This window comes from Rhinopithecus bieti, unplaced genomic scaffold (genome assembly GCF_001698545.2).
Source record: "Rhinopithecus bieti isolate Rb0 unplaced genomic scaffold, ASM169854v2 scaffold_2205, whole genome shotgun sequence".
NCBI lineage: Eukaryota > Metazoa > Chordata > Mammalia > Primates > Cercopithecidae > Rhinopithecus > Rhinopithecus bieti.
Genome location: NW_016803673.1, coordinates 117,777 through 143,838, shown reverse-complemented (window position 1 = coordinate 143,838; position 26,062 = coordinate 117,777). Strand labels below are relative to the sequence as shown.

General features: G+C 60.4%; 2 protein-coding genes across 7 annotated transcripts in view; one reads left to right on the top strand and one right to left on the bottom strand.

The window, feature by feature from the left end:
* Nucleotides 1-524: 524 nt before the first annotated feature.
* Nucleotides 525-7,071, bottom strand: SOHLH1 (spermatogenesis and oogenesis specific basic helix-loop-helix 1). Its single transcript, XM_017848443.1, has 8 exons — nt 6,952-7,071; nt 6,540-6,674; nt 5,824-5,971; nt 5,006-5,127; nt 4,135-4,328; nt 2,485-2,695; nt 1,504-1,574; nt 525-932 (listed from the first exon to the last, which is right to left on the bottom strand). The coding sequence occupies exons 1-8, from the start codon at nt 7,014-7,016 to the stop codon at nt 715-717; spliced, it is 1,164 nt and encodes a 387-aa protein (XP_017703932.1). The 5' UTR covers nt 7,017-7,071; the 3' UTR covers nt 525-714.
* Nucleotides 7,072-9,776: 2,705 nt separating this feature from the next.
* Nucleotides 9,777-26,062, top strand: part of KCNT1 (potassium sodium-activated channel subfamily T member 1) — an 89,976-nt gene continuing 73,690 nt past the window's right edge. For 5 of the 6 annotated variants that reach the window (XM_017848649.1, XM_017848658.1, XM_017848651.1 and 2 more), the window contains exons 1-2: nt 9,777-9,954; nt 21,774-21,917. In XM_017848649.1, coding sequence (XP_017704138.1) covers nt 9,845-9,954; nt 21,774-21,917 — 254 coding nt within the window. In that variant the 5' untranslated portion in view covers nt 9,777-9,844. Of the gene's footprint in view, nt 9,955-12,472; nt 12,574-21,773; nt 21,918-26,062 lie in introns of those variants that run through there. The other variant, XM_017848664.1, reaches the window with a different exon arrangement.

Sequence of the window (26,062 nt, the reverse complement as noted above, 5' to 3'; positions counted from 1 at the left end):
CAGGCGGGCACCTAAGCATCATCCAAAGAGCTCGGCTCCTCCTCTAAGTAACCTGCCCCCACCCCCGAAGTAACCCAGCCCCACTCCAGATCTCAGGGTGTAGGGCTGGGAACAGGACCAGACACGGAGGCCAGGTGACCTCTGCCCAGGGTCCCCATTCCCCACGCACAGTGAGAGGTGACCAGCAGTGGAGGTGGAATCCAGCCCTTCCCTTGGAGCCCCCCGGGCCGGGAGAGGACAGCAGGCTCTTCCGAAAGGACTCCCCTCCCTGCAGCTCTGAGTGGCACTGAGCAGGAAAAGCAGCTCACACAGCAACCGCTATGCAGCAAGATTGTGAGGCCACATCGCCTCCAGGGAGCAGGACCCAGAGCGCCCCTACCCCAGGCCACCAGGACTGGGTTATTCCGGGAGTTCGCAGTGCTGCGAACTTTGCAGAACAAAATCCCCAGCAGCTGCCTGCACGCTGAACAGAGGTGGCGCAATCTGCCCAATGAATTGGACTAATTACACAGAAGCCACACGGGTTTTGCTTCCTCCAGGAAAACTGCTTTCTCTCTTTAATATTCAGTATCCTCTTGTCACAGCCTGTAAGCCTCGCTCAAATTAGGGTGCAGCTGCAACCCAAACCCAAAATAAAATGCCCAAGCACGCGACAGGGACACACGCGGCTCCAGATCCACCGGCCCCGCCTGCCTCCTCTCCACAGCCCGGCTGCTAACAGGCAAAGAAGTCAGGAAAGATGCTTTCCACCTCGTCTTTCAGGGCCAGGCCTACACAGTCCACATCCAGGCTCCACGGCTCCAGAGGGCTGTCCTGGAGCTCCTGGGAGCCAGGCTCAGGGTCCCCTAGGAAGCCTGGCTCTCCCTGATCCAGTGGACTGCTCTCAGCTGGAGCCCATGCAGGGCCACTGCCTCCTCGGCCTTCCAGGGACCCTGGAAGCAAACAGGACATGTCAGCAGGGCAGGCAGGTGCTCTGGGAGCCTGAGGCAGACAGGTGGGATCAGAGGAGCAGAGCTCCCACCTCAGCCCATCTGCCCTGCCCTGTCCCTGCTGCGCAGAGGCTGTGATGAAGTAGATGAGCTCAAACCTGGCGGCCCCAGACCCAGGACACCTGTTGGACCAGAACCAGGAAGGGACTCCCCAACACTAAATCCTAAATGGAATGGACACATGCCGTATGACAGGGCCATACACCTTTGCTGGCCAGCACGGGCTAGACCAGAGGCCTCACCGACAGACACGTGGTCGAGAAGAATACAGGGCTCCACACAGCGCCAGCTCTCACGCACGGTCGTCCACATCACGTTCAATCACTCTCTCACATATTACCTATGACACTCAATGCTAGACACTGCCCAATAGCTAAGCACCAACGGAGAAGAAAACGGGGGCTCACAGACCCTGGGACCCCGCGTCACACACGCTGGGCCTGAGTCCCAATTCCCCAGCTCATGTCAGGTGCTGATGCAGGGGGACCAGCCCAGGACCCAGGGCCCCACTCACCTGGCCACCAGCTGGGACCGGCAGTCAGCAGGAAGGATGTCCCATCCTCCACATCAGACCCCAACACAGACCTGAGGAAGGGCAAGAAGCCCTTCCTTAGTGGCCACAAGTGGACCCAGGCCTTGAAGCTCAAGCAAACATTTGGGTCCCAAGTCCTGCAAAGGCAGCTTGAAATGCAAACACCCAGACGCCACTCCTGACGGGCTCCACCCTGCCCAGTGGGGAGAAGTGCAGAAGCCACCGCCGCTGAGGACACCGGTCAGCGGCTCTCCCAGGTCCCGATCCGTCCTGCAGAGCATCTCTGCCGGTTTCTCTCCAGCCGCAGTCTCGCTCTTCTTGTCCCCTCCCTCCCCCTCCCCTCCCCCTCCCACACCCCAGCTGGTATGTGCTCAGGAAACACAAACTCATTTTACTATCAACCAAAACAAATGACAATTAGGAAGACAAAAGTGTTTCCAGAAACACACATTAGAAAGCCACACGGCAGGCCGGGCGCGGTGGCTCAAGCCTGTAATCCCAGCACTTTGGGAGGCCGAGACGGGCGGATCACGGGGTCAGGAGATCGAGACCATCCTGGCTAACACGGTGAAACCCCGTCTCTACTTAAAAATACAGAAAACTAGCCGGGCGAGGTGACGGGCCCCTGTAGTCCCAGCTACTCGGGAGGCTGAGGCAGGAGAATGGTGTAAACCCGGGAGGCAGAGCTTGCAGTGAGCTGAGATCCGGCCACTGCACTCCAGCCTGGGTGACAGAGCGAAACTCCGTCAAAAAAAAAAAAAAAAAAAGAAGCCACATGGCAAGGCTGGCTGGTCCCGTCCTGGGCTGTGGCCTTGGCCTCCCTCCCACAGGCACAGAGGAAGCAGGGACAGAAGCTTCCAGATGCCAATAAAGGGGGCCTAGGCAGGACTGGAAGGTGCGGCAGGCTCACACACACATGCTCGCTCACGCACACACAGGCATGCACACCGCCTGGTCACTCACCTGGCCTCCTGCACAGGCATGGGGGCCTCAGCTGGCTCCCCCAGAGGTACAGCCCCCATGGCCAGGGGCCCAGCCTGGCCCAGCCAGCCAGGGGCCTCCCCACTCATCATAGGCAAGGTCTGCTGCTGCGAGAACGGAGGCCAGGACAGGGGTGGCCTCACAGCCTTAGGAAGACTCGGGCCTGGGGGCCACGGCACCAGGCTGGAAGGTTCTGGGAGAAAAGTCAGATGCGGGTCAACCTTCCCTGCCCGGCCGCACAGGCTTCCCCCGAGAACCTCGCAACTCAAGGATTCAGTCCACTAACGCTGACGGAGTACCTGCCCTGCTGCCTGCACCCTGCAGCAGGGAGACACGAGATCAGAAGCGGGTGACAGAAGGGTAAACGGGGAGAAGATGAACACCCAGAGGTGGGGTGCCCAACACCTGGGGGCCGAGGGCTTCCTAGAGTGGGTGCTGGCTTAGCCAGCTGCAAGGGGCTCGGATCTGGGGACCCTCTTAGCGCTGCCTCCCAGACCTCAAGCTCTACCCTCAGACCTGCTCCCTCCCCATGCCTGGCTGATGGGTTTCTGGAATGCCCTGATGACCCCAGCTCTGCCACCAGCCCTGCCAACCGCAAGACTGTTCCCGGCCACAGCCTCACTCACGGGGAGCCAAAAGGCACAGCCCTGCCTCTCATGGCACCTGGCGACTTCCAGACACTGGCACCATGGGGGCCAAGGGGAACTCGGTCATCAGAGACGCCCTGCAGGGCCACCCACAGAGGGACCAGAGCTCAGCTGTGGGTGGCATTAGGGACAAAGGCCCCGGGTGGCAGAGGGAATAGCTGGGAGGCCTCGGGCCCCTGGCTCACCCCAATTACAGTTCCTGCCATGGGCAAGCAGCATAGGCGGAGGAGCAGATGGGGTACCCTGGGGAAAACAGATCTCTGGCCACATCCAAAACATAACAGCCACAGGCGGGTGGAGGAAGCAGGGCCGCAAAGCTGGATGGAGCAGCCAGGATGGGGCCGAATCACTCTGCATCCCCACAGTTCCCACAGACCCAGAGACCCAGGACAGGACCAAGTCCCTCTACGTCCCCACACTTCCCGCAGGCCCACGGACCCAGGGAGTGACGAGGATGGGGCCAAGTCCCTCTATATCCCCCATGCTTCCTGCAGACCCAGATACCCAGGAAGTGACCAGGATGGGGCCAAGTCACTCTACGTCCCGAAGCTTCCTGCAGACCCAGGTACCCAGGGAGTAATCAGGATAGGGCCAAGTCCCTCTACATCCCCATGCTTCCCAACAAACCCAGGGACCCAGGGAGGAGGAGGTCAGGCCCTCCCTTCCCTGGAGCACAGGGAGATCCCAGGAGGAGACAGGACAGAGGGAACAGCCCCAGGGTGGCCTCTGGCCGGGACTCTCCCTTCCTTAGCCACACTTACTCCCTCCCAAGAGCACACATCCTTCTTCGCACAAAAAGAAGGCACAGCCCGGGGGCCTTGAATCGAGCTCAGCCCTCAACACCTGGGTTTCTCACCAACACAAGAGCCTGGGAAAACTTCGAATTCCTGTTTGCAAACAGCCCCCGCTGTTCTTAGGAGTAAACCACAGCCTGTCCGGGCTCCCCAGGACAAGGGCACCCCCCACACAAACACCCAGGACTCACCTGAGAAAGGGGGCGGCCCACCCCGCACCTGGCACAGCCCCGACAGCACCTCACACTTGTCTGTGCCCAGGGACGTGCAGCTCGGAGGGTCCCAATGCCTGGAGGACGCAAGGACGTGGGGCAGGGGCTCTGCGCCGGCCGATGCCGGATCCCGGGACCAAGGACGTTCCAGAAACGCCTTCACATCTGGAGTTCTAAAAGGAGCAATGTGACGAAGATCCTGGGTCTACCCCCGGCCCCCTGGAAAGCTGACCCACCTACCCACCTCAGGAGCAGAGGGCTGGACCCGTCCCCAGAACACCCCAGGCACCACCTACCACCAAGCCAGCCTCTGCACTCCACAGCTGCCTGCCCAATTTCCCTCTGCCCAACTCCCCTGGTTCTAGATTCTTCCACAGCCAATTAGCCACCAGCCCCATGCCCCAGCCCACTGTGGGGTAAAATGGGTACATTTAAACAAAATATGCAGATAGTCCTTTAACCTGGGGAGCTGCCATTCTGAAAAGAACCAAATTATTTTGACTTCAGAAAACTCCATTCCTGAAGCTGCCCGTAGGGTGGATTGTGACACCTCACTGACCACCTGCAAATCCCCCACACACAGGAGCAAAAGAGACTCCTCCCGGCCACCTCCCACCTCCATGCCAGCCCAGGCCCTCGATTCTGCCGACTGCGGTCCCCTTCCTGGAGCTCGCCTGTGTTGGTCACCTCACGCCTGGCCACCTGAGTCGGCAGGGCCCTGGGCAGGTCACCACCTGCGGAGGCCAAGCCGGGCCTCCAGGCCACACCCTCCCAAGGACATGCCAGGGACTTTGGGTCTGCTGCTCCCAGGGTCACCTGGCCCTGCAGAGCAGCCCCAGGAGACACTAACCGAGTCCCGCCAGACGCTCCCGTCCCAGAGTCTGGCACGCCTGCTGGAACCTGACTCGACAGCGTCAACTGTAAGACGTCCTCCTGCAACGAGTGCCACATCTCCTTGGAGGAAGCAAGAATCTGAAATTCAAATAAACAAGTAAAACAAAGACAGGGAGTCAACTGGGAAACCCAAGAAACTTTGGCTAGACTGCTACCCTGGGGCCTGGAGGATCACTATGAGCTCGGTCCCTGCTTACGACTTGGGGGCGAGGGTACAGGCTGACAACGAGACTGAGGTTCCACCCCAGAAAGACCCCACCATTCCTGAATCAGGCTGTGCATACCTAGGGCCTCACTGCAAATGCTGGGACCCCTGACCTCACAGATGACAACACAGTTTCACTCCCCAAGCAGGTCCTCAACCCCAGCACTCACGGGGTCAGCCAGAGCCCCCAGGGCCTTGGAGAGGGGACAGGAGCCTCTCTTGGGGACGTGCAGAGAAATGATCTAGGGGGTGCTCAGCCAGAGAGGATCAGGGGACCCCAACTCTCCCCCAAATTGGCACAGAGCATCTGGGTAATCCATCAATGAACAGGACTCAGTGGCACATGAGGACTGGAAGGGAAAACTTGCTCCTTTCCAGAGAGGGAATAACAACAGGCAGGACTTGAATGAATCAGGAAGGGCCCTGCTGAAAACGTGGCCTGCTCTAGTCATGGAGGCTGAGGGGGCTGAGGGAGACGCGCATGACAGGTGACGCGCTGCCTGCAGGGTGGTGAGATGTCCCATCACCGTGATGCCAGAGAACTGACGGCGACTACCCTTACAACTCACAGCATGCTGCTCCTGGCTGGACCCCAGGGCGCTGACAAGCCGCAGAAACTGCACAGACATCTCCAGGACTGAGGCCATGTCCTCTCGCCGGCCATCAAACTGGGGCAGCAGGGCCCGCAGACGCTCACAGCTCAACGAGATCCGCTTCCTGGTTCCGGTCAAGAAACAAACATGTCTGGAAGCATCTCTGGGTCCTCCCGGCCTCCCCCAGAAGGGACAGCAACCGCTAGAACCTACCAGAGAGACCCTGGGGGCTTGCCAGGCAGACGGGGTTACAAGACAACTGAGAGCTGCCCCGGGGTAGAGTGAGCTACGAGATGACTGTGAGCTGTCCCCATGGTCTGAAGCCCCGAGATCCACATCAGAGCACAGCCTGGGCCTGACCCCTGGGCCCCGGTGACAGGCTGTCCAGCCCAGGCCCAAACCATGGCTGCTTTGTGGTGTGGAGAGGACAGGGATGATCAGAGGCAGTCAGAAGTGCAGAGGGTCACAGGTGCACAGCCTCACCAGCCCAAGGCTTCAGGGCAAAGAAGGGCTGCAGGATGTCCCCCAACGTGGCTTTTCTGGTTTACTTGGAGATGTGCACTCTGTCCTTCCACTGGGCACAGGCCACGAGCCCCTCCCGGCTGCCTGACACCTGGTGGCAGCCACAAATCTAATCTCACCCGCTCCACCCCTTTACAGCGCCCCGACTTCTGGGAGGCACGGCCACTCACCTGCGCTCCCTCTCGCTGATCACGTTCCGCCGAAGGCAGGAGCTGGGACCCTCGGCCACCGTAGGGGCCTTGGGCTGGCCCGAGCCCTGGGCCGAACCCTCGCAGCAGGAGAGGGCACCAGACAGGGAGGAGCCGCTGTCGAGAGAGCCAAGAACACCAGGTCCTCAGAACCCCAGAAAAGGCCACCGGGAGTCCCAGATGCCAGAATGGGGGTCTTTGGGATGCGGGTGGAGGCCAAGACCTGGGTCACGTAGGGACACGACCCGGCCCTCTCTGCACCCCTTCCCCTCCCCCAGGGTCCAGGGCTCTGCCCCAGGAAGGCCAAGAGGAGTGGAGCCCGGCGACTTGCAGAAGCACCCCTGGGTACAGGGCTTGGGCCCCCACACCCTTGGCCCCCAGCCCAATTCCTCACTTGCATCCCCTGACGGTGGGGACTCCGGAGACCTCCGGGTCGGGCTCGGAGCACCGGGACGCCATGAACTCGCAGCTGCGGAGCGACCCCACGCGCACGGCCCCTTCCGCAGGCAGCCCCGCCCCCTCACGTGTGCTCTGCCCACCTGCCACGTGCTTTCCACCCAGCCCGCCTCCACCCCCACTCGCAGTCCGCCCCCACAGCGCATGCGCTCTGGCCCTCCCCACGCATCCAGCCCGGGGCCCATGTGACCCGCGTTCCTGCAAAGGTGCTGGAAAGGACTCGGAGGATCCACCCACTCCATGCTCCCTCGGTACGCCAGGGAAAGGGCCCCAGCCCAGCTGGCCCTGCCTCCGCCCTTACCTTCCCGGGGGTCGCCTTAGTTCCTACTTATGCGAGGGTCTCGTCGCCCCAGGCACTTTGGAGAGGCTGGCCCCGCCCTTAGGAGCCCAGCCCATGGTGGGAGTGGGCGGGCTGGGCTGAGCCGTTTAGCCCAGGCCTGGGGGACACAGGGACAGGGAAGGGTACCCGCCTGCCCCCCAGTCGCCCACGCCTGCCTTTTCCCGCAAATCTAGTGCCCTTGCGGGTACTGCTCCTCAGGATAGGGTCACCATCCACCCTGCTGGGTCGCCCAGAGCCAGGGGCATCTTGTCCCCACCCCCCGGCCACCATCGTCCGCGCTCTTCCTCCCGCTCAGCTCTGCCGGGCACCCTCAGAGCCGTCTGTCCCTTCCCCTGGCCCTGTCCAGGCACCGCCCCCGCTTCGTGCCCTGGGGCCCCAGCTCGACCCCTCATACTATCAGCAGGTTTCTGCGGGGTCGTGGGGGTCCTCCCCATCCAAACCCAGAAAGCTCTGGCGCCAGGTCTCTTTTCACCTCCTGGCTGAATTCAAGGAGCCGCCCTGCGCTGGGCTTGAGTCCTCCAGTAAATACTTTTGGGGGGATGACAGAGGGAAGGGGGAGGTGGAGACTCTTTCACGGAGGTGGGGGTGGCCCTCAGGGAAGCAGAAGGGACAAGGGTGGGGGGTGAGGCTGGACTGTCGGGAGGACATCCCTGGCTGGGCTGGTGCTGAGGTCCATAGCTAGAGGAGGTGGAGTGGATGGCTGGGCTCATGCTGAGGTCCGTAGCTAGAGGAGATAGGGTGGGTGGCAAGGGCTCTTTTCCTGAGAGGGGCGGCAAGAAGGAGCCCGGGCAGGTGCCACCACATAGGGGGCGTCTGCCCTGGGTGCCCCAAGCTCCTGTGGAGAAGGCGTGGCTCTGGGCCTCAGGCTGACATCCTGAACTTTGGACCAAAGATGGGCAAAGAGTGTTTGGAGCAGAGGGAGGTTATGTAATATAAGGTGGTCTCTCCATCCCTGCTCGGCCCAGCCACCGCCGCAGGTCAGACATGGAGGACCGGGTTGGAGAGGAAGGCAAAAGCTCTCGGGGACTTGGGCCCTCTCCCAGCCCTGCCCCTGGCCAGGGAGGGCTGGACGGGCTGGCGATCTGGGGCTCCTCAGTGGCAGAGGGGGCCAAGTTTTTGTTTCCCTAAAGCCCTCGGAATGTCATCAAACCTGCGAGTCTCCTGCCGCTGACAACACGTGTAATTACTGCTAATTAATCACAGATGCACACGGTGTGGACTCTCAGTGGCGATTTTTCTGAGTTCCCCAGGCAGGAGGGTGTTAGCAGAAAGGCCACCATCTTGCCCTGGCTGCACCTGCCCCGGGGTGGTGGGCCCTTAGCAGCAGCACCAGCCTCTCTAGGGACCTGAAGAAAAACCGTCAAGATGCCCACGAGCTGTGTGGCAGGGGCACAGGCTGAACCTCTGCTGGGGGCTTAGGAGCATCCCAGACGTCCCTGAGTGTTCCCCACCCCCACCCCAAAAGCATCCGTGTTCAGCTGGCTGCCTCCTAGAGAAACAGGGAAGGACACTCCGGAGAGACACTGGGGAGGCCAGGGTCCAGGAAGTACATGCCATGCACCTTCCCAATGGACCTGGCCCTCCCCCTGCCCCTCGTGGGCACAGTCCTGGCTTAGTGAGGGGCCTGGTCCGCACTGCAAACCAACAAAGGTCTGGGGACAGAAATCGCAGTTCTCCGGAGCTCTGTGTGAGGCCATCTGAGCCAGAGTGACGCATGTGCAACAGTGTGAGCACGTGCACGGGAGAGGGGGCCTGCAGGGGGACCCTCTGCTTCCCAGTCGTTGGGCTGCAGCATCTTAAGTTGGGACCCCTCCTCACCCGTCTAAAGGTGCTGTGCGTGCCGCGTGGGTGAGAGCACAGGGCGGGATGCCCTCATCCCTCTCCCCCAGCCCAGGTTGTGGTGCCCACGGACAGATGCCGCAGCCTGCAGGGGGGCGTGGGGGGTGGAGGAGAGTCATCTTGAATCTGGCTTGTCTTGAGTGACCAGTGTTGACCAGGGCAGAGCAGCACAGCAGGGAGGTGGTGACGGTGCCTGGGCTTGGCGGCCGGAAGCTGGCGGCCAGAGCAGCGCATGTGCCCTGCTGCCTGCAAAGGATCCAGAGCCCCCCAAGCCGCCGCCCACCACGGAGCCCTCCCAGGGATGTAGGGCCGGGTGGCCGCGCGCTTGGGCTTTTCTAGCCATTAACGAACCCCGTTCTGTTTTTCGGGGTTTTGAGGGCTCAGAGGGCCGCAGTGGGGACGGGTCCCTGGACCCTCCCCCTTTACCCCGCCTACCCCAACCCCGTCCCAGCCTGGGCCAGAGCCGCCGCGGGTCCCGGCGCGGCCGGCAGGGGGCGCGCGCGGACAGACGCCCGCACCCGACCCTGGAACTGGCGTTTTTTCCTTGCTAATCTGCGAGGAAAAAAAAAATGTTTTTCAGGGCAAAGCGAGGGAAGAAGGTGGAGGCTCCTACTCGGTTCTCCCTCGGGTCGGGTCCGAGCTGCCCGGCCGCATGCCGTTCCCCGACGGGGCGCGTAGCCCAGGGGGCGTCTACCGGGAGGCGCGCGGCGGGGGCTACACCAACCGGACCTTCGAGTTCGACGACGGCCGATGCGCCACCAGGTACGTCTGCTGCGCCCTCCCCACGCGGGGAGACCCCGGTCTAACCTAAGACCCCCAAGTTCCCCCTCAGGCTCCCGCACCCTGCAGGACCCGCCATTCCCAAGGCCATCCAACTTCCCCAGGACCCGCGAGTGCCCTCCCAACCACCTTGGGGAACAGGGGCGCCCCTCGGGGTGGGCCTCGCTTTCTCTAACAAATAGTAGGTGCCCAGGCAGCAGCGTCCGTCCCCATCTGTCCTCGACCTGGTAAGAAGCTGGGGGGAGCGGCCATGGCTAGATGGGGGTCCTGAGCATCTCCCAGGTGGGGAAAGTGGCAGGGAGGTTGGGGGCGGTGCAGGGCCTTCCACCCCCCCCAGCCCCCTCCCCTACCCCAGCGTGGGGAGGAAGGTTCCATCCCTTTTGTGTGGCGTGGCAGTGCTTGGTCAGGGTGGGGTGCCCGACGAGGTTACCCCACACAGTACGGGGTGTCCAGGGCAACCTTCCGAAGAACAGCCCCCAGTGGGAAGTGGGTTAAGTGGCTGTCAGGTGAGGGCAGGGTCCTGTGTTCTAGTCACTCCTCTCTCCCTGCTGGCCCGTCCCTGGGAGGAGAGGGTCAGTTGAAAAGGGCATTCAGGTGACCTGGAGCCAGCTGGTCCCTGTGCAGTGTCCTGGGATGCCACATGGCTCCCGCCCACCTAGTGACCAGTGCAGAGGCACGGACCAGCAGCCAAGTGGGACAGTCCTGAGTGGAGGTTGCCCCAAGGTCCTGGTTCCCCGTCCTCTCCCGCCTCCCTCAGCTCTTAAAAACAGGCAGGTCTGCCCCTCCCCCTGTCCCCAGAGCCAGACTCCAGGGGACCCTGTGCAGAGCCGGTCACTGTGTTGGGAGAGCCCCTCCCCGGCAGAACAGAGCCCTTTCTTCTAGATTCCGCCTAGTCTTAGGCTGTCCTGAGGCCAGAGAAGGGGGCGGAAGAGCATATACCTGAGAGTGGGAGGCCTGGTGCTGCTGCCCGTTTGTGCTGTGGGACTCAGTTTCCCCATGTGTAAAATGAGGGGGTGGGGCGGATAGTCTTTAAGGGCTGCCTCTGGTGAGGGACCAGGCTGGAGAGGAGGTTCCCAGCATCAAGAGGCAGGCACAGCACCCGCCTGGCACCCGGGGGAATCTGGGATACAGCGTGGGTGAGGAGCAGGTGCTCTGAGGGTGGACAGTGACTTGACGATGTCCTTGGGAAGTGGGCACAGCCTGGATGTGCTCTGAGGGGCCATCCGGGGGATGCCTGTCAGGCACAGAGGAAAGGACTCCGAGGGGGTCCTGGATAGTCCTCGTCTTTGTAGGCTGGCCGGCCCCTACCATCTCCCGCCCCGGCCTAGTGTTGCCCTCTCTGGCCATCATTACCTGCCCTGCTGGGCCTGACTTTCTCTAGAAGACACAGCAGGACTGTGTCCTCAGGGTCTGGCCTTTAGCTCCAGGCCTCATCTGCTGGGTCCTTCCAGACACCTGTGTCTCCCAACTGGCCCTGCCCACCCGCCCGAGACAGCTCCTCCTCCCCGCTGGACTGAGCTGACCTCCGTGGCAACAGAGATTCCCTATCACACTGCAGGCGGAGCAGCTGCCAGCACTGGGGGGATGTCAGGTGGGCCAGGTGAGAGCCTTCCAGGGAGAGTCAGGCTTGGGGAGGGAGCAGGACCTGGGCTTGGCTGGGCTCGGAGGGGAGCTAAGCTCCAGGTGAGGCCAAGGCTTGCGGCCCAGGCAGGTGGCTTCAGCTGCAGAAAAAAGAACCTTCGTGCTGCCTGGTGGTGGGGGAGCTCGACGGGGCAGGTTTCCACACCAGCTCTCACGCGGGGAGGAGGGCGCCAGGCAGCAGCGTGGTCAGAACCTGGGCCCTGAAGTCCATTGGCCTTGGTGCCAGGCCTTGAGCAGGCCTCTGTCTTTCCTGGCTGCTGGAGGATGCCAGCCTTGGTGCTGTGGTTCAGAGAGGGCAGGAGGTGCTGGGACACCCCACCCCACACCAGTGCCCCAGCTCAAACCCCCAGCTCCATGCTAGTGGCGTCCCAGAGTCAGCCCCGAGGCCACCAGGCCAGAAAGTGGGGCTCCAGAGAGGAGCTCCTGGCCCTCCAGGTGGCAGGGATCTTCTCCGGCCCCCTTTCTGGCCTCCAGGCGCCCTGCTCCCACCCCCATACCATGGAGTCCCAGGCCCTCAGCTGTCTCCCCACAGGCCCTGGGATGACAGCTGTTTTAGGAGAGGGTGGGGCCAGTAGCCCTGGTGGCCCCAGAGCTGGCAAGTGCCCACCCCCTGCCCAGCACACTTTGCATCAGAGCCCCGGCCAGGCCTTTCCTGGAAATACCAGTTCCCAGCAGCCCTGCTCCAGGGTGGGCCTGGGACCCTCTAGGCCCTGAGGGGATCGGGCCCTGGCATCCTGCCAGGGTAAGTGCCTGGCCCAAGGTCGTGGCCGGCCTTCGAGGCCCATATTAGGGAGCAGTGCCTTCAGCAGCAGGAAGTAGCTCAGGGCCCATGGGAAAGGTTTGAAGGCCCAAGGTACCGCCCAGCACTGGCCGGCAGGAGGGACGGCTGGGGCCACGGGGAACTCAGGGGTCTACTGTGGCCCTGGAGTGGCCACAGTAGCAGCTCAGGAGGCTACAGAGGTGAGTAAGAAGGGAACGGCAGGGTCCCCACAAGGGCCTCTGCTTCTGTTCCTGTGGCTGGCCTGTGTGTGGCCTGTGTCCTTGCACCCGGCAGCCTCCAAGTGTGCTGGTCTGGTTCACTCACCGCACGGGGAGCTCTAGATTAATACAAAAAATTACTTGGGACGAGCCGGGCGTGGCAGCAGCGGGACCTTGCTGTGGGGCCGTTTCATGCCCTCGGAGGGTGTTGGGGGGCGTCTCGGGCTCTCCCCTGACGCTTTGTGTCCTGCTTCCCAGGGATGCCAGCTTGCAGGCTTTGCCCCCAGTGCCACCAGTCCTGGGAGGGGTGGCACTTCTGTGTCTCCCACAAACAATCCCAGGTTTCTCTGCAACAGGAAAGTTTATCCAAGTGTGTCCCAGCTGTGCATGGGTGAAGGGTACTGAACGGGTATCATGTACCCAAACACAATTGCTGTGTGTGCCTGTGAAACTGGGCGCGCCGTGAGCCAGGCACGCACACCCTGGGCACGTGTGTGAGAGCTGGAGGAGGATGTGTGGGGCCTGTCAGCCCGCTTGTGTGACCTGGAAGTCACCAGTCATGAGTCTGGGGAAAGGCAGGCTGGACTTGGCATGCCCATGCCAGGTGGCTGGGTGCCAAGACCCGGTTAAATGGGCATCTTTCGTGTCTTGGGATCTCTCCCAGCTGTGTGTGTGGGTAAGGCCACCCATGTTCACCCAGACCTGCTTCCATCTGTGGAACTTGGAAGTGAGCCAGCGGGGCTGGAACTGAGGCCAGGCTGCGATTGGCCAAGGGAGGTGAGACCAGTATTAGTAACTGGCAAGTGTAAAAGGTTTGCAGGGGACAGTGGCAGGGCAGAGGCCGCGAGCTTCCTGGGGTAGGTCCCTGGAAGACCCTCCTCGAGAGGGGGCCTCCAGCTGCTCCCTAGATCGGGGCAGAAGGTGAGGAGGTGGGAGAGGACGGTAGCCTCACTGGAGCAGGGGTGGGGGCATCAGGAGATGGAGGGCATTGCAGGACCAGGGTCTGGACTGGCACAGGGCGGGCGCCCTGGGAGGAGCAGAGGGCCTGGAGGAGCCTCTGGGAACTGTGTCTGTGAGGTTGGTCCATCCCAGCACCGAGTGCAGTAGCTGTGTCAGCTCTGGCTAGTCACTTCACCTCTCTGGGCCTCAGTTTCCTCATCTGTAGAATGGGAGTGCTAGCATGGACCTTACCAGGGTGTGTTGAGCCCGTGTCGACAGCACGGACCCAAAGCTGTGTTGGCATGCTGTTGAGCTAGCATGGACCTTACGAGGTTGCGTTGAGCTGTGTTACAAAGCTGTGCTGGCGTCGGGAGCTTGCACACCGGCCAGTTCATCTTTTCCTTGTCACGCATCAGCATGTGTTGACGCATCAGAGCTAAGCTTTTGCCCAGTTACTTCCCTGAGATGGAGTCTTAAAAGTGGAATTGCCCGGTCGAAAGAGTCCCATGGTGTTAATGTTTGCCACATGGCCCATGGCCCCCAGGGGTGGGACTGGCTCCCGCTCGCAACAGTGCCGGGGTGCGGCGTATGCCAGCTGCCACTGTCTCCTGCTTGGCACCGTCCCCCTGGGGCACCTGTCTGTGTCCTGCCAGGCACCGCTCAGGCCTCAGAGGCTGAGACACAGCTGGCCCCTTAGTGCCCAGGAAAAGCACACAGGCCTCTCCTTTGTAGCCACTCTGGGGCACTCCACCAGAGGGGCAAAGGGGGCTTCCATTTGCCTGTGACCCCCTCCTGGGGCCGGAAGTAGGTCCTTGTGCTTCACAGGTACCAATAGTGCTTTTGCCTAGGGCAGACCCAAGCTGTGACAGACAGCCAGGGCTCAGACCACCACACACAGTGGCTTTCCAGTGGATTTCCCTGACTCCAGCCACATTGAGGGAGAGGGCTGGGGCTGGGGCAGGTATTGGGAGTGCCAGTGAGTTGGTCATTTTCTGAGCATGATGCCAGCTCAGGGTATGGGACCCTAGATGGAGCAGGGGCCCTGTGCCTCGGCCTCCCTAAAGTGGCCCAGCTCTCCCAGAGTTCATTGGTGCTGAGGAAATGGAAGCCCCACTTCTGCCTCAGTTTCCCGAGAGGCCCAAGGCCAGGCATGGTGGGTCATGCCTGCAATCTCAGTGCTTTTGGAGGCTAAGGCGGGAGGATCATTTGAGGCCAGGAGTTCGAGACCAACCTAGGCTACATAGCAAGACCCTTGTCTCTACAAAAAAAATAAATAAATAAAAATTTTAAAAAATAAAAACAAAATTAAGACTAGATAAGGCCCAGTGCACTCCTGCAGGCCATGCCAGCCTTCAGGTGCTCAGCGTGGCCGGCACAGGGACCTGGCACAGTTCTCTGGGGGAATGAGCAGGGGCACGGTGGTGCCTCCCACAGCTGTGGGAGAGGGGCGGTTTCTCCTCCAGGTGCAGCCCCCACCATGGCCTCCCCACCCTCAGGCTGTCTATCCCAGCAGGGCTGTCCCCAAGGGTCCCCTGCCAGCTCCAGGCTGTGCTCCTTGCTAGGATGACCATTGCCCCCAGCAGCCAGCCCAGCTCGAGGGTACTGACAGCTGACGTGTGCAGTCACCAAGCACCTCCCAGCAGCCGCAGCGTGGCCAGGGGAAAGGGGCTGTGGGCTGATACAGCTGGAGAACAGGGTGTGGCCTGTGGGAAGGACCAGCCAAGGGTCCCAGGCACCCAGGACCCTGAGATGGACTTGCCATCTGCCGCTGAGTGACCAGCACACTGCTGCCTGCTGCAGGGGGTGGGGACAGCAGAAGAGCTCGCCTGGCGTCTGGCCCAAGCCCAGGCTTCTGCTTCCCCCGACAACCTCGGGCACGGGTCCAGGCGTGATGGCCCCCACAGCCTCGCCGGGGCCCCTGTGTCCACTGTGCTGCTGGCCTTCCTGTCTTCCCTCTGGGCTGGGAGAAAGCTGCTCTAAAGTCTGTCTGGATAAATCTACAGCTTGATTTCGGCTCATCCACGTGTTCTGAGCTTTCATTTTGGATCTTAAAGCATCTCAGGAGATGGTGCTGAGCAGCCACCCTCACATGGGCAAGAAGCCCCTCCCCTAAAGAGAGATGTCACCCAGGACACTTGCCTGCCCAGCTGCCTGGGCATCTTGAGCAGCTCTGACATTTTAATCATTGTGCAAAGGAAGCATTGAGTATTTCTGCCATGGTCAGCAGAGGTTCTGCAGCTTTGCACTTGCTGGGCACTAAGCCCAGCACTCAAACGCCCCCACCACGGTGATGCTATGCCTCTGGGGGACTCTCCTGAATGCTGGGTAGGGATGCCCACGCACATGCAGGCACATGCACACAGATCCATGCGCATGCACACATATGTCCATATGTGCACATGCATACACATGCTCATGTACATGTATGCATACATGCACATTGTACATGCATGCATGCAAACCCATCCACACATGCATGCACATATTCACGCACATACCTCTGCATGCACGTACATGCTCATTCACACATCAGCATGCGTGTGCCTATTTACATGCTTACATGTGCTCATCTCCCTCCTCCCTGACGTCTCTGTCAAACATGGCTCGCCCAGCTCCTGGAAATTTTGAACTGAGTGTGAACAAGAAAGTATTTTAGGAGAGAAACCTCGTTCCCTTAGCCAAAGACAGTCACAATCTTTTTTTTGTTTGTTTTTTGAGACACAGTCTAGCTTTGTCACCCAGGCTGGAGTGCAGTGGCACAGTCATGGCTCACTGCAGCCTCAACCTCATGGGCTCAAGTGATCCTCCCACTTCAGCCTCCTGAGTAGCCGGGACTACAGGCACCATGCCCAGATAACTTTTCTGTAGGGCAGATTTTTGCCATGTTGCCCAGGCTGGTCATGAACTCCTGGGCTCAAGTGATCTGCCCACCTCGTGCTGGAATTATAGGGGTGAGGCACAATGCTGGGCCACAAGCAATGTTAAAAGAAGTATTTGCAGGGAAGGATATTTTATCCAGGACTTCCTACGCTAATCCTGAGAGGCAGGCTCCTTGCTTCTCGCTGAGCCCCAGCCAGGGCAGAAATAAGGGCTTGGTGATGCTGGACTTTGGGGGAGGACGTCTTTAGCCCTTAGCTGTTCCGTTTGCCATAACACACGTTGTGCATGATATATTCACTTTGCAAGGTACAATGGGTGAGACACTGCCCTAGAACCCCACCTTGCCCCCAGCACTGTGGCTGCCAGTGTGTGGGGACAGTCTCTAGATCACCTACAAGCTGGGTGCCCAGAGAAACCCACCTCCTCTTTAGGGTTCTGTGGAAAGAGGTCGTGTTTAGTTTTTAAATGGGGTTCGTTAAATGTCATTCTGTGTGTGTAGTGTTGCATCCACACGGGCTTACACGGGCTCACAGAGACCTGTGCCTTCACAGAGCAGTGTTGGCTGTAGCTGTCAGCCGCTCCTGAATTCATGGACGTGCAGGCTGTTTGCCATGTTCACCTTCATACATGAGACCGTGATGAAAATCCATGCCTGGGCCTCCTTGGACACAGATCAAGGATGTCCCCAGGTAGAGGTTCCAAGTTGGAACAGCTGACCTCAGCTGATCCACCCACCTTGGCTTCCCAAAGTGCTGGGATGACAGACTTGAGCCGCCGCACCCGGCCGTGTTTTCTGCTAGATTGTTTTCCTTTCCATGGATCCTGTAGGCACAGGGCTGTGTTCTGATGATTATGCTGTTGCGAATATGTTCTTCCTGTTGGTAGCTTGTTCTTTCCTTTTGCCAGTGATGTCTTTTGTTAAACAGCACTGTTTCTGTTCAGATGTAGAAGCATTTATAAATCTATTCATCTTGCAATAGATGTTTTATGGGTTTTGGATATTAAATAAAAGGTCTTCTCAGCTCTAAACACTTTTCCCTGTATTTTCTTTCCATCTTGTCCTTGGTTTGGGGCTACAGCGTGGGGTCTAATCTTATTTTATCCAACAGAAGGCACGTTGGATAGCGTAGGCTGGAGCCAGGTATTGGGTTCAAGCACTGGCCCTCCTGAGGCAAGGGGACAAGTGATAAACAAGGATAAATAAGGAACAAGGTCAAGTGTGTTTCTGAAGTTCTTCAGCCTCCATTTCTCCATCAACACAATGGGGAGGATATTTGCAGCCGTAACTTGAGTCAGGACAGTTGGAGCTGCACTTATCCCAATACCATAGGACCAACGAGTGCCCCTGCCTCCTTTCTCAAGCCTGGATTCCAACGTGGGCTTCAGCTGGTCAAGGTATTCTGCTATGTCTCACCGCTCTGTCTTTTCTTGAGCCAGACTGCAGAGTGTCAGCTGCTGTGGCTGGACATTGGTGCTGGCAGCAGAAGACGGGGGCCCTCTCTGTTCCTCCTCACAACCGCTGTGCCTGTTCTTGCATGTCTGTTCTTCAGGATTAATTTTTGAAACAATTCATCAAATTCTGAGAAAATAGTGATGCGCTCTTGATTGGCGGCGATTCCCTTTGCCGGTGTGTTTGGAGAAGGGACTGTTGGACCGTTGGGAGGAAGACCTCCGTCTCCCGCCAGTGACAGCTTCCAGTCCATCTCTCGGGAACGCCGTGTGCCCCTGTGGGTTTGGGGCAGGGTGGAGCCCGGGTTCAGAGCTCCTGCACCTGCTGTGAGCAGGGCTTTCTCCTGGTGGCTCTCTGCTCTTGCTGTCCGTGGGGCTACTGGGTTGGTTGCCGTACTGGGTTCTGTATTTGCTATAGTAGGTTTTCAGCTGATTCCTCTTGGGTTTTCCAGTAAATAATCATGCCAGCTCCAAACAAGCCCCCTTCATGACTCCCTCCTTTTATCCTTTTTCTCGCAGCAGTGCACAGATAAGGCCTTCCTTATGGTGGCACGGGCAGCCTTGCATTCCCAACTGGAACAGGAATGCCCAGGGCCTTTGGCAGGAGAAGCTTGTTTTTAAGCAGTTTGTCAGACAGCCCTGGCTCCATGGCCACTGGGGACAGATGCAGGGGGAGTGAGAAGCAGGCACTCCCGGCTATCAGAAGAGCCCCCAGCTGCCCAAAGGTAGCACAGCCCAAGGTGAACCTGGACCTGGCCCCCACCCCGGCGTCTCTGCCGGGCCTCAGTGATGCTCCTTGAGCTCTGGGAGCCACTTGTTCTTGCCAGGCACTAGGCATAGAGACTGTCCTGGCTTCTGAGAACTGTTCTCAGGATTCCATGCCACCACCTGGCTTGCCAGGGTGCCTGGCGTGCAGCTGGCTCTCAGTCCATGGCAGCTGGCACTGAGCGCAGCTGCTGGGCTCCCCTCTGGCGGGGTCGTCAGGGTCAGTGCACGTGACTACGCACCAAACAGCTGGCGGGGACTTCCTGTTGCCGTGCCCGGGTGTGGACTGCTTTGCTCATTCTTGGCCTCTCCAGATGGATTCCAAAAGTCAGTGTCCCAAGCCTGAGCTCCCTGATGGGCCTCGGCTGAGCGGAGGGGGCACACTGGGCACTGGCCATCCTGGGTCATAGCCTTTGTCCATGAGAGCTCAGCCAAACTGCTGGCCACGGTACACCTGCTGTAGCTGAAGCACTCACGTGCAGGCCCTGTTCCGAGTGCCTCAGGCGTGCTGTCTGGTTACATCTTCATAGTCGTCCTATAAGGGAACGGGCATCAGTATCTCCCTTCACACATGAGCAAACAGGCTCAGGGAGGTGAAGTGCCCAGCCGGGAGCTGCCTAGCCAGGACTGATGGGCCAGGATTGAGTCGTGCTCATGCCAGCAGGACTCCCGCCACTCCCTGGGCCTGCAGGGTGTGTACTGATAGCCCAGAGAGTCCCCAAGAGGAATAAGGGGTGCTCTGAGCCCCTGGGCTGCCCCGGCCTTGCCTAGGGGGTGTGCTCTGTCCTGTCACCTCAGCCCTGGTTCCAAGGGGTGTGAGTCCCACAGGTTGAGCTCCACACCTTGTCCAGAGAGTGGTGTAAGGGCTGAGGAGAGGGACACCTTCCGTAAGCCACCAAAGCACAGAATTCTTACGGAAATTGGCAATTATTTGGCACAGCCGTCACTCAAAATAAAAGATAATGGATGTGGTCTTGGGGGTCCTAGATTTCCTCCAGGGCCCTTGGGTCACACAGGGAGAAGAGCGCAAGAGAAGAGGGGATGCAGAATCTCGAGGTGGGCCCTGGGGTCCCCGTGTCTGGCTATGCCAGGGTTGTGTTCCAGTTCCACCTGAACCAGCTTCGGCAGGGACTGGACCCCCCAACAGTCCCCTATCCCCCGGTGCCCAAAAAAGCTGGCCGATGTAGGCCTTCTTGCTTGGGAAAAGTCTCAACCAGACCCCAAGGACATGGGGAGCAGCTGCTCTGCCGCGGTCTGCCTGCGATGGGCACCTTTCCCAGAGACCCTGTAGCCCCGGCCCTCGGCCAGCACAACAGCCAAGTATTTTCAAGGTTTCTGGCTCTATGGGGGGAACAAGGCAGGATGCCAGGAGGCCTGCGGGACACCTGCTCATGGCCGTGTGCTCACTCAAGTGTCAAAGCAGCTCCCCGAGGGAGGAAGGGCAGCTTGTCCTTGTCACCCTCCCCAGGCCACATCTGGGAAGCAAGGGTGGGGCAGGTCTCTGGACTCCTGGTGCACTTCCTTCCCCCGGTGACCCCTGAAGCAAGCCAAGGTTCCACCCCCTGAGCTTGTCCATGGGCCCTGCTGAGACTGGGTCTTGAGGCCAGGAGGAGGAACCAGAGCCGCTCAAAAGACAGACGGGGCGGGGCAGGAGGAGGCAGCCACGCCTGAGGTGCCGGCAGTCTCTTGGGGTTTTACCATTCAAAGAGGCTTTCAGTAAGGAAGGCACAAAACCAAGAAAATATAGCCCCGACCCCTGGCCACGTGGTTCCCCTGCCTGCTTGCACCTCCCCATGGCCCAGCCAGCTTGTGACTAAGGAAAAACATGCAGCTACGCTGATGCAATTAGGAAAATGTTATTTTTCAAACGCTGCCAGATCCTGGGGATTGAACCTGTGACCTCAGAACAAGGAGCAGGGTTTGGGGTACGCACCTGCTGCCTGCAGCTTCGGCCTGGGGTGCCCATAGCTCCTTGCCTGCTGCTCGTCTGAGGGTTAGGGGGCCCAGGAGAGGCACTTGGTGGGGGCTCAAGGAATGTGCCCGCCCGTCCCGACTTGAGGAGAGAGAAGAGAATTTTGTAGCGTCCCTGGACCTGGTGTTCCAGGTGAGTGGCCTCTGTGCGGGGCCTATGGGCACAGCACAGGGAGCTGTGTGTGATCAGAGCCTCCTGCCCCTGCCTGTGGGGGAGCCAGTCCCCTCCATCCCCCTCTGCTCTCCTGCTGGCCTCAAAGCCTTGAACAAGGGTGGGCCTGGGCCAGGTAAGGAGCTCCCTGCCCCTCAGTTCCTGCTTCTCCTGGAGCAGCCAAAACTCACTTCAGTGGGGGACATGGGGACAGGAAAGGTGCAAGACCCCTGGAAGACACCTGCCTGGGCCTTCGAGAACTGCAGACCACCAGAGATCCTCCCACTATACCCAGTGTGCCACAATGCCCCTACCCTGCACTGCCAGCTCTCTGTGTCCCTTTGATCCCTCACCTGCTGACAGTGGCAGTGCAGCTTAGGGCCCAGAGGGCCTGGCAGCCCCCTCAGGGTTCTGACCTGAGCTGAGCTGCTCCGCCTGGGGAGGCTGCAAACAAGGGTGTCTTCTTAGGCCTCCTGGTCCCTCCACCCTCACCCCTCAACAGCCTGAGGGTCATAAACGGTGGTCTCGGGGGCTGGGATGGGTGTTCTGGACCCTGAAGGAAGGTTGAGCAGCAGGCCTTGGCAAAGTCCCTGGGGACAGGGAGAGGAGCTGGCGAGTTGGGAGGGTTTGCAGGAGTCTGGCGGGGCTTCAGAGCTGGGGGAGGGCCTCCATGCGGGCTTCTGGGGAATCAGGGAGGAGTGCTGCGCGCCTGTCCCTGAGCTGGCCATGACAGCTCCCGTCCCCCTTACCTCCTGCCAGGCCCCAGGGCCGCTTTGGAGGGAGCCCCGCCCCTGCCCCTGCGCAGCCCCGCCCTATTTATTTTTTTTGGCCCCAGCCCGGCGCAGCCGGTCCCGCGCGCCCCCGCCGCAGGCTTGCCGCCAGGCCCGCCCCACCCGGCCGGCCCGCCCGGTGGGTCGCGGGTAGGCGGGGTGCGACTGCGCTGGCCGCGGCCTGGCGGGGCCGGGGGGCTGCGTGCATCCGCGAGGGTGCCCGGTACGGGCTGAGGGGTGCTGGCGTGTGCCCACAGGCGGCCCTGCGCGGGGGACGGCGCGCTCCTGGACACCGCCGGCTTCAAGATGAGCGACCTGGACTCGGAGGTGCTGCCCTTGCCGCCGCGCTACCGCTTCCGGGACCTGCTGCTGGGCGACCCGTCCTTCCAGAACGACGACAGGTAGGGGCAGGGCGGGGGGCGGGGGTCGCAGTCCCGGGGCCGCCGCACGCCCGGAGCTGTCCGCGGTGCTGAAGGCCGGTCCCGCGCGCCCCGCAGCCCCGGCGCCCTTCAACTTTTTTCGGCTTCTGGGGACACAGAAGTTTCGGAGGGGTGGGGCAGGGGGGAGCATCTTCTCGGGAGGGGGTCTGGAGGAGGGCGCGGGATGCTCGGAGCTGCGGAGACTTCCAGAGCCCGACTTGGGGCGCGGAGGCGGAGGGCGGCCTGGCCTTCCAGTGTCTGCTCCCAGCCCCCAGCACCCCAGTTTTGCTGTTTTGGGGGCAAGCCAGGGCCGGAAGCGCCCCGGTGGCGGAGCCTGCAGCCTGGCTGAGGGCTGGCGTCCTCCAGGCTCAGGCATCGGTCCTTGATTAATTATTCAATGAGGGAGCGTGTCCTTCAGGTTCATGACCTGGTCACTTATTCCGAGTCACAGTGTCCCCGTCCCCTCAACATCTCCTGGGCTAAAAAGGCAAAATGGATTGTGTCTTTCAGTTAGGGACCAACAGGATGAGCCCATGGGAATAATTCATCCGCCGAGGGGGCTGGCAGGAAGCTGGAAGAAATGTTGCTTTTCTCTCCTCCTTTTCCCCAAATAGCTGTCTTGGGTAAACACCCAGCACTTTAGTTCTGCCAGGCTCTGGGGAGGCGCTTTTTTGCCTGCAAGCAAAGGCGAGTGCTCTGAGGACGCACGTGGGGCTGGAGCCCGCAGGGGCTTCAGGTCAGGAACCGCTCCCCTTCCAGCGGGTATGGCAGGGTTGGCGCTGTCACTGTTTCCAGGGCCCCGTCACCGCCCAGCCCTGGGCTTAGCTAGCAAATCCACAGTGTCTTCCAACAACAGTTATTCAGGTTAGCACCCACCAGCCAGGCTGGTCCCAGGGTGGCATGAGTGGCTAGAAGGCTGTCCTGCCCCCTAGGAGCCACACAAAGCTTCCCTAGGCCGAATTCGTGGACTCAACATTTTTCTAAGCCAGCACCAGCCCCTCAGGTGCCTGCTCAGCTGGGACTTGGCTAATTGTTGAAAACAGCAGCCCTGGAAGATCCTTCCGATACTGGGCAGGAAGTGGTGTCCATCCCCCTAATGGTGCCTGGGGCTCCCAGATGACTCAATAACGCCTGTGGCTGTGGTTGATCTAATTGTAATGCTGTATTCCTGAGTGTTCAGAAGTGGACAGGAGAGGTTTTTGCTATCTGCCTAGAGAGAACCATCCCCATTCCTGGGAGAAGAGAAGCTGGCATTGGATATCACAATGAGTCCCTGATCCTGGGTGTGGTTTATTTAAATCATGGTAAAATACATTAAACAGAATTTACCATTACTGACATTTAGTACACATTGTGCCACTCTCACCACTGTAATTCAGGAACATTTGTATAGCCTAGAAGGAAGCTCCTTACCTCTGGGACTCACTCCCCAAATGCTCCCTTATCCCCCAGCCCCTGGCAGCCACTGATTTGCATGCCAGTGGCCTTGGTGTGCTGTGCCCAGTGGCCGCATGAGTTGTGTGCCAATGGTGTTGGGGGTGGACCGCCGGATGTGTGTGGCTGTGTGTGTGCTAGCTGGTGCTTTGCTGTGGGTCCTCTCCAGGAAAGGCCCATGGGGTACAGGGCATCTGTGCCACCCCACAAGTGCCCTGCTCTCTCTGGTTGGAAATGAAGTATACAGTGAGGTCCTATTGGAGGGAGAGTGGCCAGGGGTGTAGAGCATCAGGGCTCTGTGGTCACCATACCTGTCCTGTGGCGCTGTCCCTCAAGATGGCCTCGGAGATGCTGTGCCGCATCCCTTTCCTCGTGTGTGAAGGACGGGAGGGGACCTGGCCCTGTGGTGTTCGGTCTATAGGATGGGAGGGGAGGGGACCTGGCCCTGTGGTGTTGGTGTCTATAGCACGGGACAAGGAGGGGACTTAGCTTCCTTCTTTTTTTTTTTTTTTTTTTTTTTTCTTTTGAGACGGAGTCTTGCTCTGTCGCCCAGGCTGGAGTGCAGTGGCCGGATCTCAGCTCACTGCAAGCTCCGCCTCCCCGATTTACGCCATTCTCCTGCCTCAGCCTCCGGAGTAGCTGGGACTACAGGTGCCCGCCACCTCACCCGGCTAGTTTTTTTGTATTTTAGTAGAGACGGGGTTTCACTGTGTTAGCCAGGATGGTCTCGATCTCCTGACCTCGTGATCTGCCCGTCTCGGCCTCCCAAAGTGCTGGGATTACAGGCTTGAGCCACCGCGCCCGGCCAGCTTCCTTCTTAGAGTGGTTTCCCACTTCTCATCCCTGAGAGGAAACCTGGGCCTGGTAGAGATGGTGGCCTTGGGCAGCACGAGATCCGGAAGGTGGGGGTCTGCTGGTTGTCTGGTCTCCAGCCCAGTTCCCAGCAGCTCTGTCCGGCTCCCCATGGAGGCTGCGGGGGCTGGTGAGGCTGACTGGGCACAGTACAGGAGTGGGCAGCCTTCTGGGGACGCGGGGGCAAGTGAGTTGGGGGGCTCCTGCCTGAGTCACCTGCCAACTCGCCAGCTGCCCCCTGCACAGCTGAACTCATTCCTCACATGGACTCAGGCCTTCCTGAGAAATTGCCTTGACTGGATGTAGGAGAGGGTGCCCTAGAGGCCTGGGAGCCTGGGGAACCCCCACTTCCCCCACCCAGGAATGGTAGCTCCTTGGTCTCAACAGCAGCCTGGGGGCCTCTCCTCTCGAAGGCAGCTCAGGGAGCCCGGCCTGAAGGGTTTTTCTTCTCTCAGACCTTCTTTGCTCAAAGGTGCCTGCTTCGGCCTCCATGGCAGGGTTGGGTGAGTCTGGCCTGGCCTCTCTCATGACCCCCGATGCTGGAATGGGTGGGCAGCAATGAGGGAAATCAGGATGCTGTCAGGGGTCCTGAGGTCACCCAAGCCCTCCCCTATCCATAAGGACACACACGTGGGGACCCCGGCCCCTGGCTCTGTGGAAAACCCAAGCTGACCGGGAGGAGGGGATCGGCCGCTTGGAGGACCCTTCCGGGTGCTTCGGGTGGGATCTGATGGCTCTGCCTGCCATTAGAACCCACCCCATCTCGCATCATCTTTCTCCGCATCCCCAGTGCCTGTGCCTTCCCCCTCCTGGAGTGGAGACAGGGGGGCCGTCTGCCTGGCCTGGTGGGACCCCCTTCATGTATACCACAGTGACTCACAGGGCTGTGTGAGGTGGGAGGACGTGCTTATCTGAATGCGGGACGGAGCGCAGGCGGGGGTCTGGAGGCCATGGGGGCCCAGGTCTGAGAGGGCTGAGTCCAGCAAGACCTGCCTGCCAGCTCTGGGCAAGAGAGCCCTTAGGTGGAGGGGAGGGGATGCTGGGATGGGGTCCTGGGCTGCAGATGGAAGGGCTGGTATGCCCGGACATGGCAGCAGAGATTCCGCCCAGGCCCCTGAGGAACCAGCGTGGTGTGGCCTTTGCCATGGGGGTGTCTCAGGTCTGGGTAAGGTGGAAGTGCTGCTTGGCCTCTCTCTGCACCGAGGAAGAGGCTGGGGGGCAGGGAGACTCAACCACCAGCACAGGGCAGGTGCAATGTGGGGGCTCAGCACAGACCGGCACCCCTCACGCCCTCCCTGTTTCCACCCCGGGGCAGGCTCTGTGAGGGGAGCGGGTGCTGCTGCCAACCCCTGGCAGGCTGTGAGTGAGCAGGTGGGCGGGCAGGACTCGGGCTTCCTGTTCGCCTGGGGAATAGAGCCTCTGGCAGTGAGTCACCACAGCCTCCATTGCCTGTGGCCTTGGGCAGGGAAGAGCCTGGCTGGCCACGTGGGTAGAGGAGGCTGTACTGCTGGGCAGGCCGCTCCCAGGGGGGATGACCCAGTCTGTTGGTACCGCCCAGTGGGGGAAGTGGGCAGAGTTGGGAGCTCACTGATGAGGTCCTGGGTAGACCCTCACCACGGCCTATCAGATGGTATCTTGGGTGCTCCCGGGGAGCAGCATTCAGCCACAGTCCACCTGGGCCCGGGCTCTGGAGCCCCTTGAGCCATGCTGAGAGTCTCACTGCCCCTCTGTCTGGGAGCCTGGGGGCAGCTAATGGAGGCCCTGGCCCTCCCAGCCAGAGCCAGCTCTTAAGAGTATCCCAGAAGCCTAAGTGAGCGTCATGGCCCTTGGAGGACACGGAC

What these genes read in the sequence shown, in the direction of transcription:
- SOHLH1 (XM_017848443.1), bottom strand. Translation starts at nt 7,016, where the DNA reads ATGGCGTCCCGGTGCTCCGAGCCCGACCCGGAGGTCTCCGGAGTCCCC. An exon ending in ATCAGCGAGAGGGAGCGCAG is followed by an intron (nt 5,972 to 6,539) that starts GTGAGTGGCCGT and finishes GACCGGAACCAG; the next exon opens with GAAGCGGATCTCGTTGAGCT. An exon ending in CGGTCCCAGCTGGTGGCCAG is followed by an intron (nt 933 to 1,503) that starts GTGAGTGGGGCC and finishes GTTTGCTTCCAG; the next exon opens with GGTCCCTGGAAGGCCGAGGA.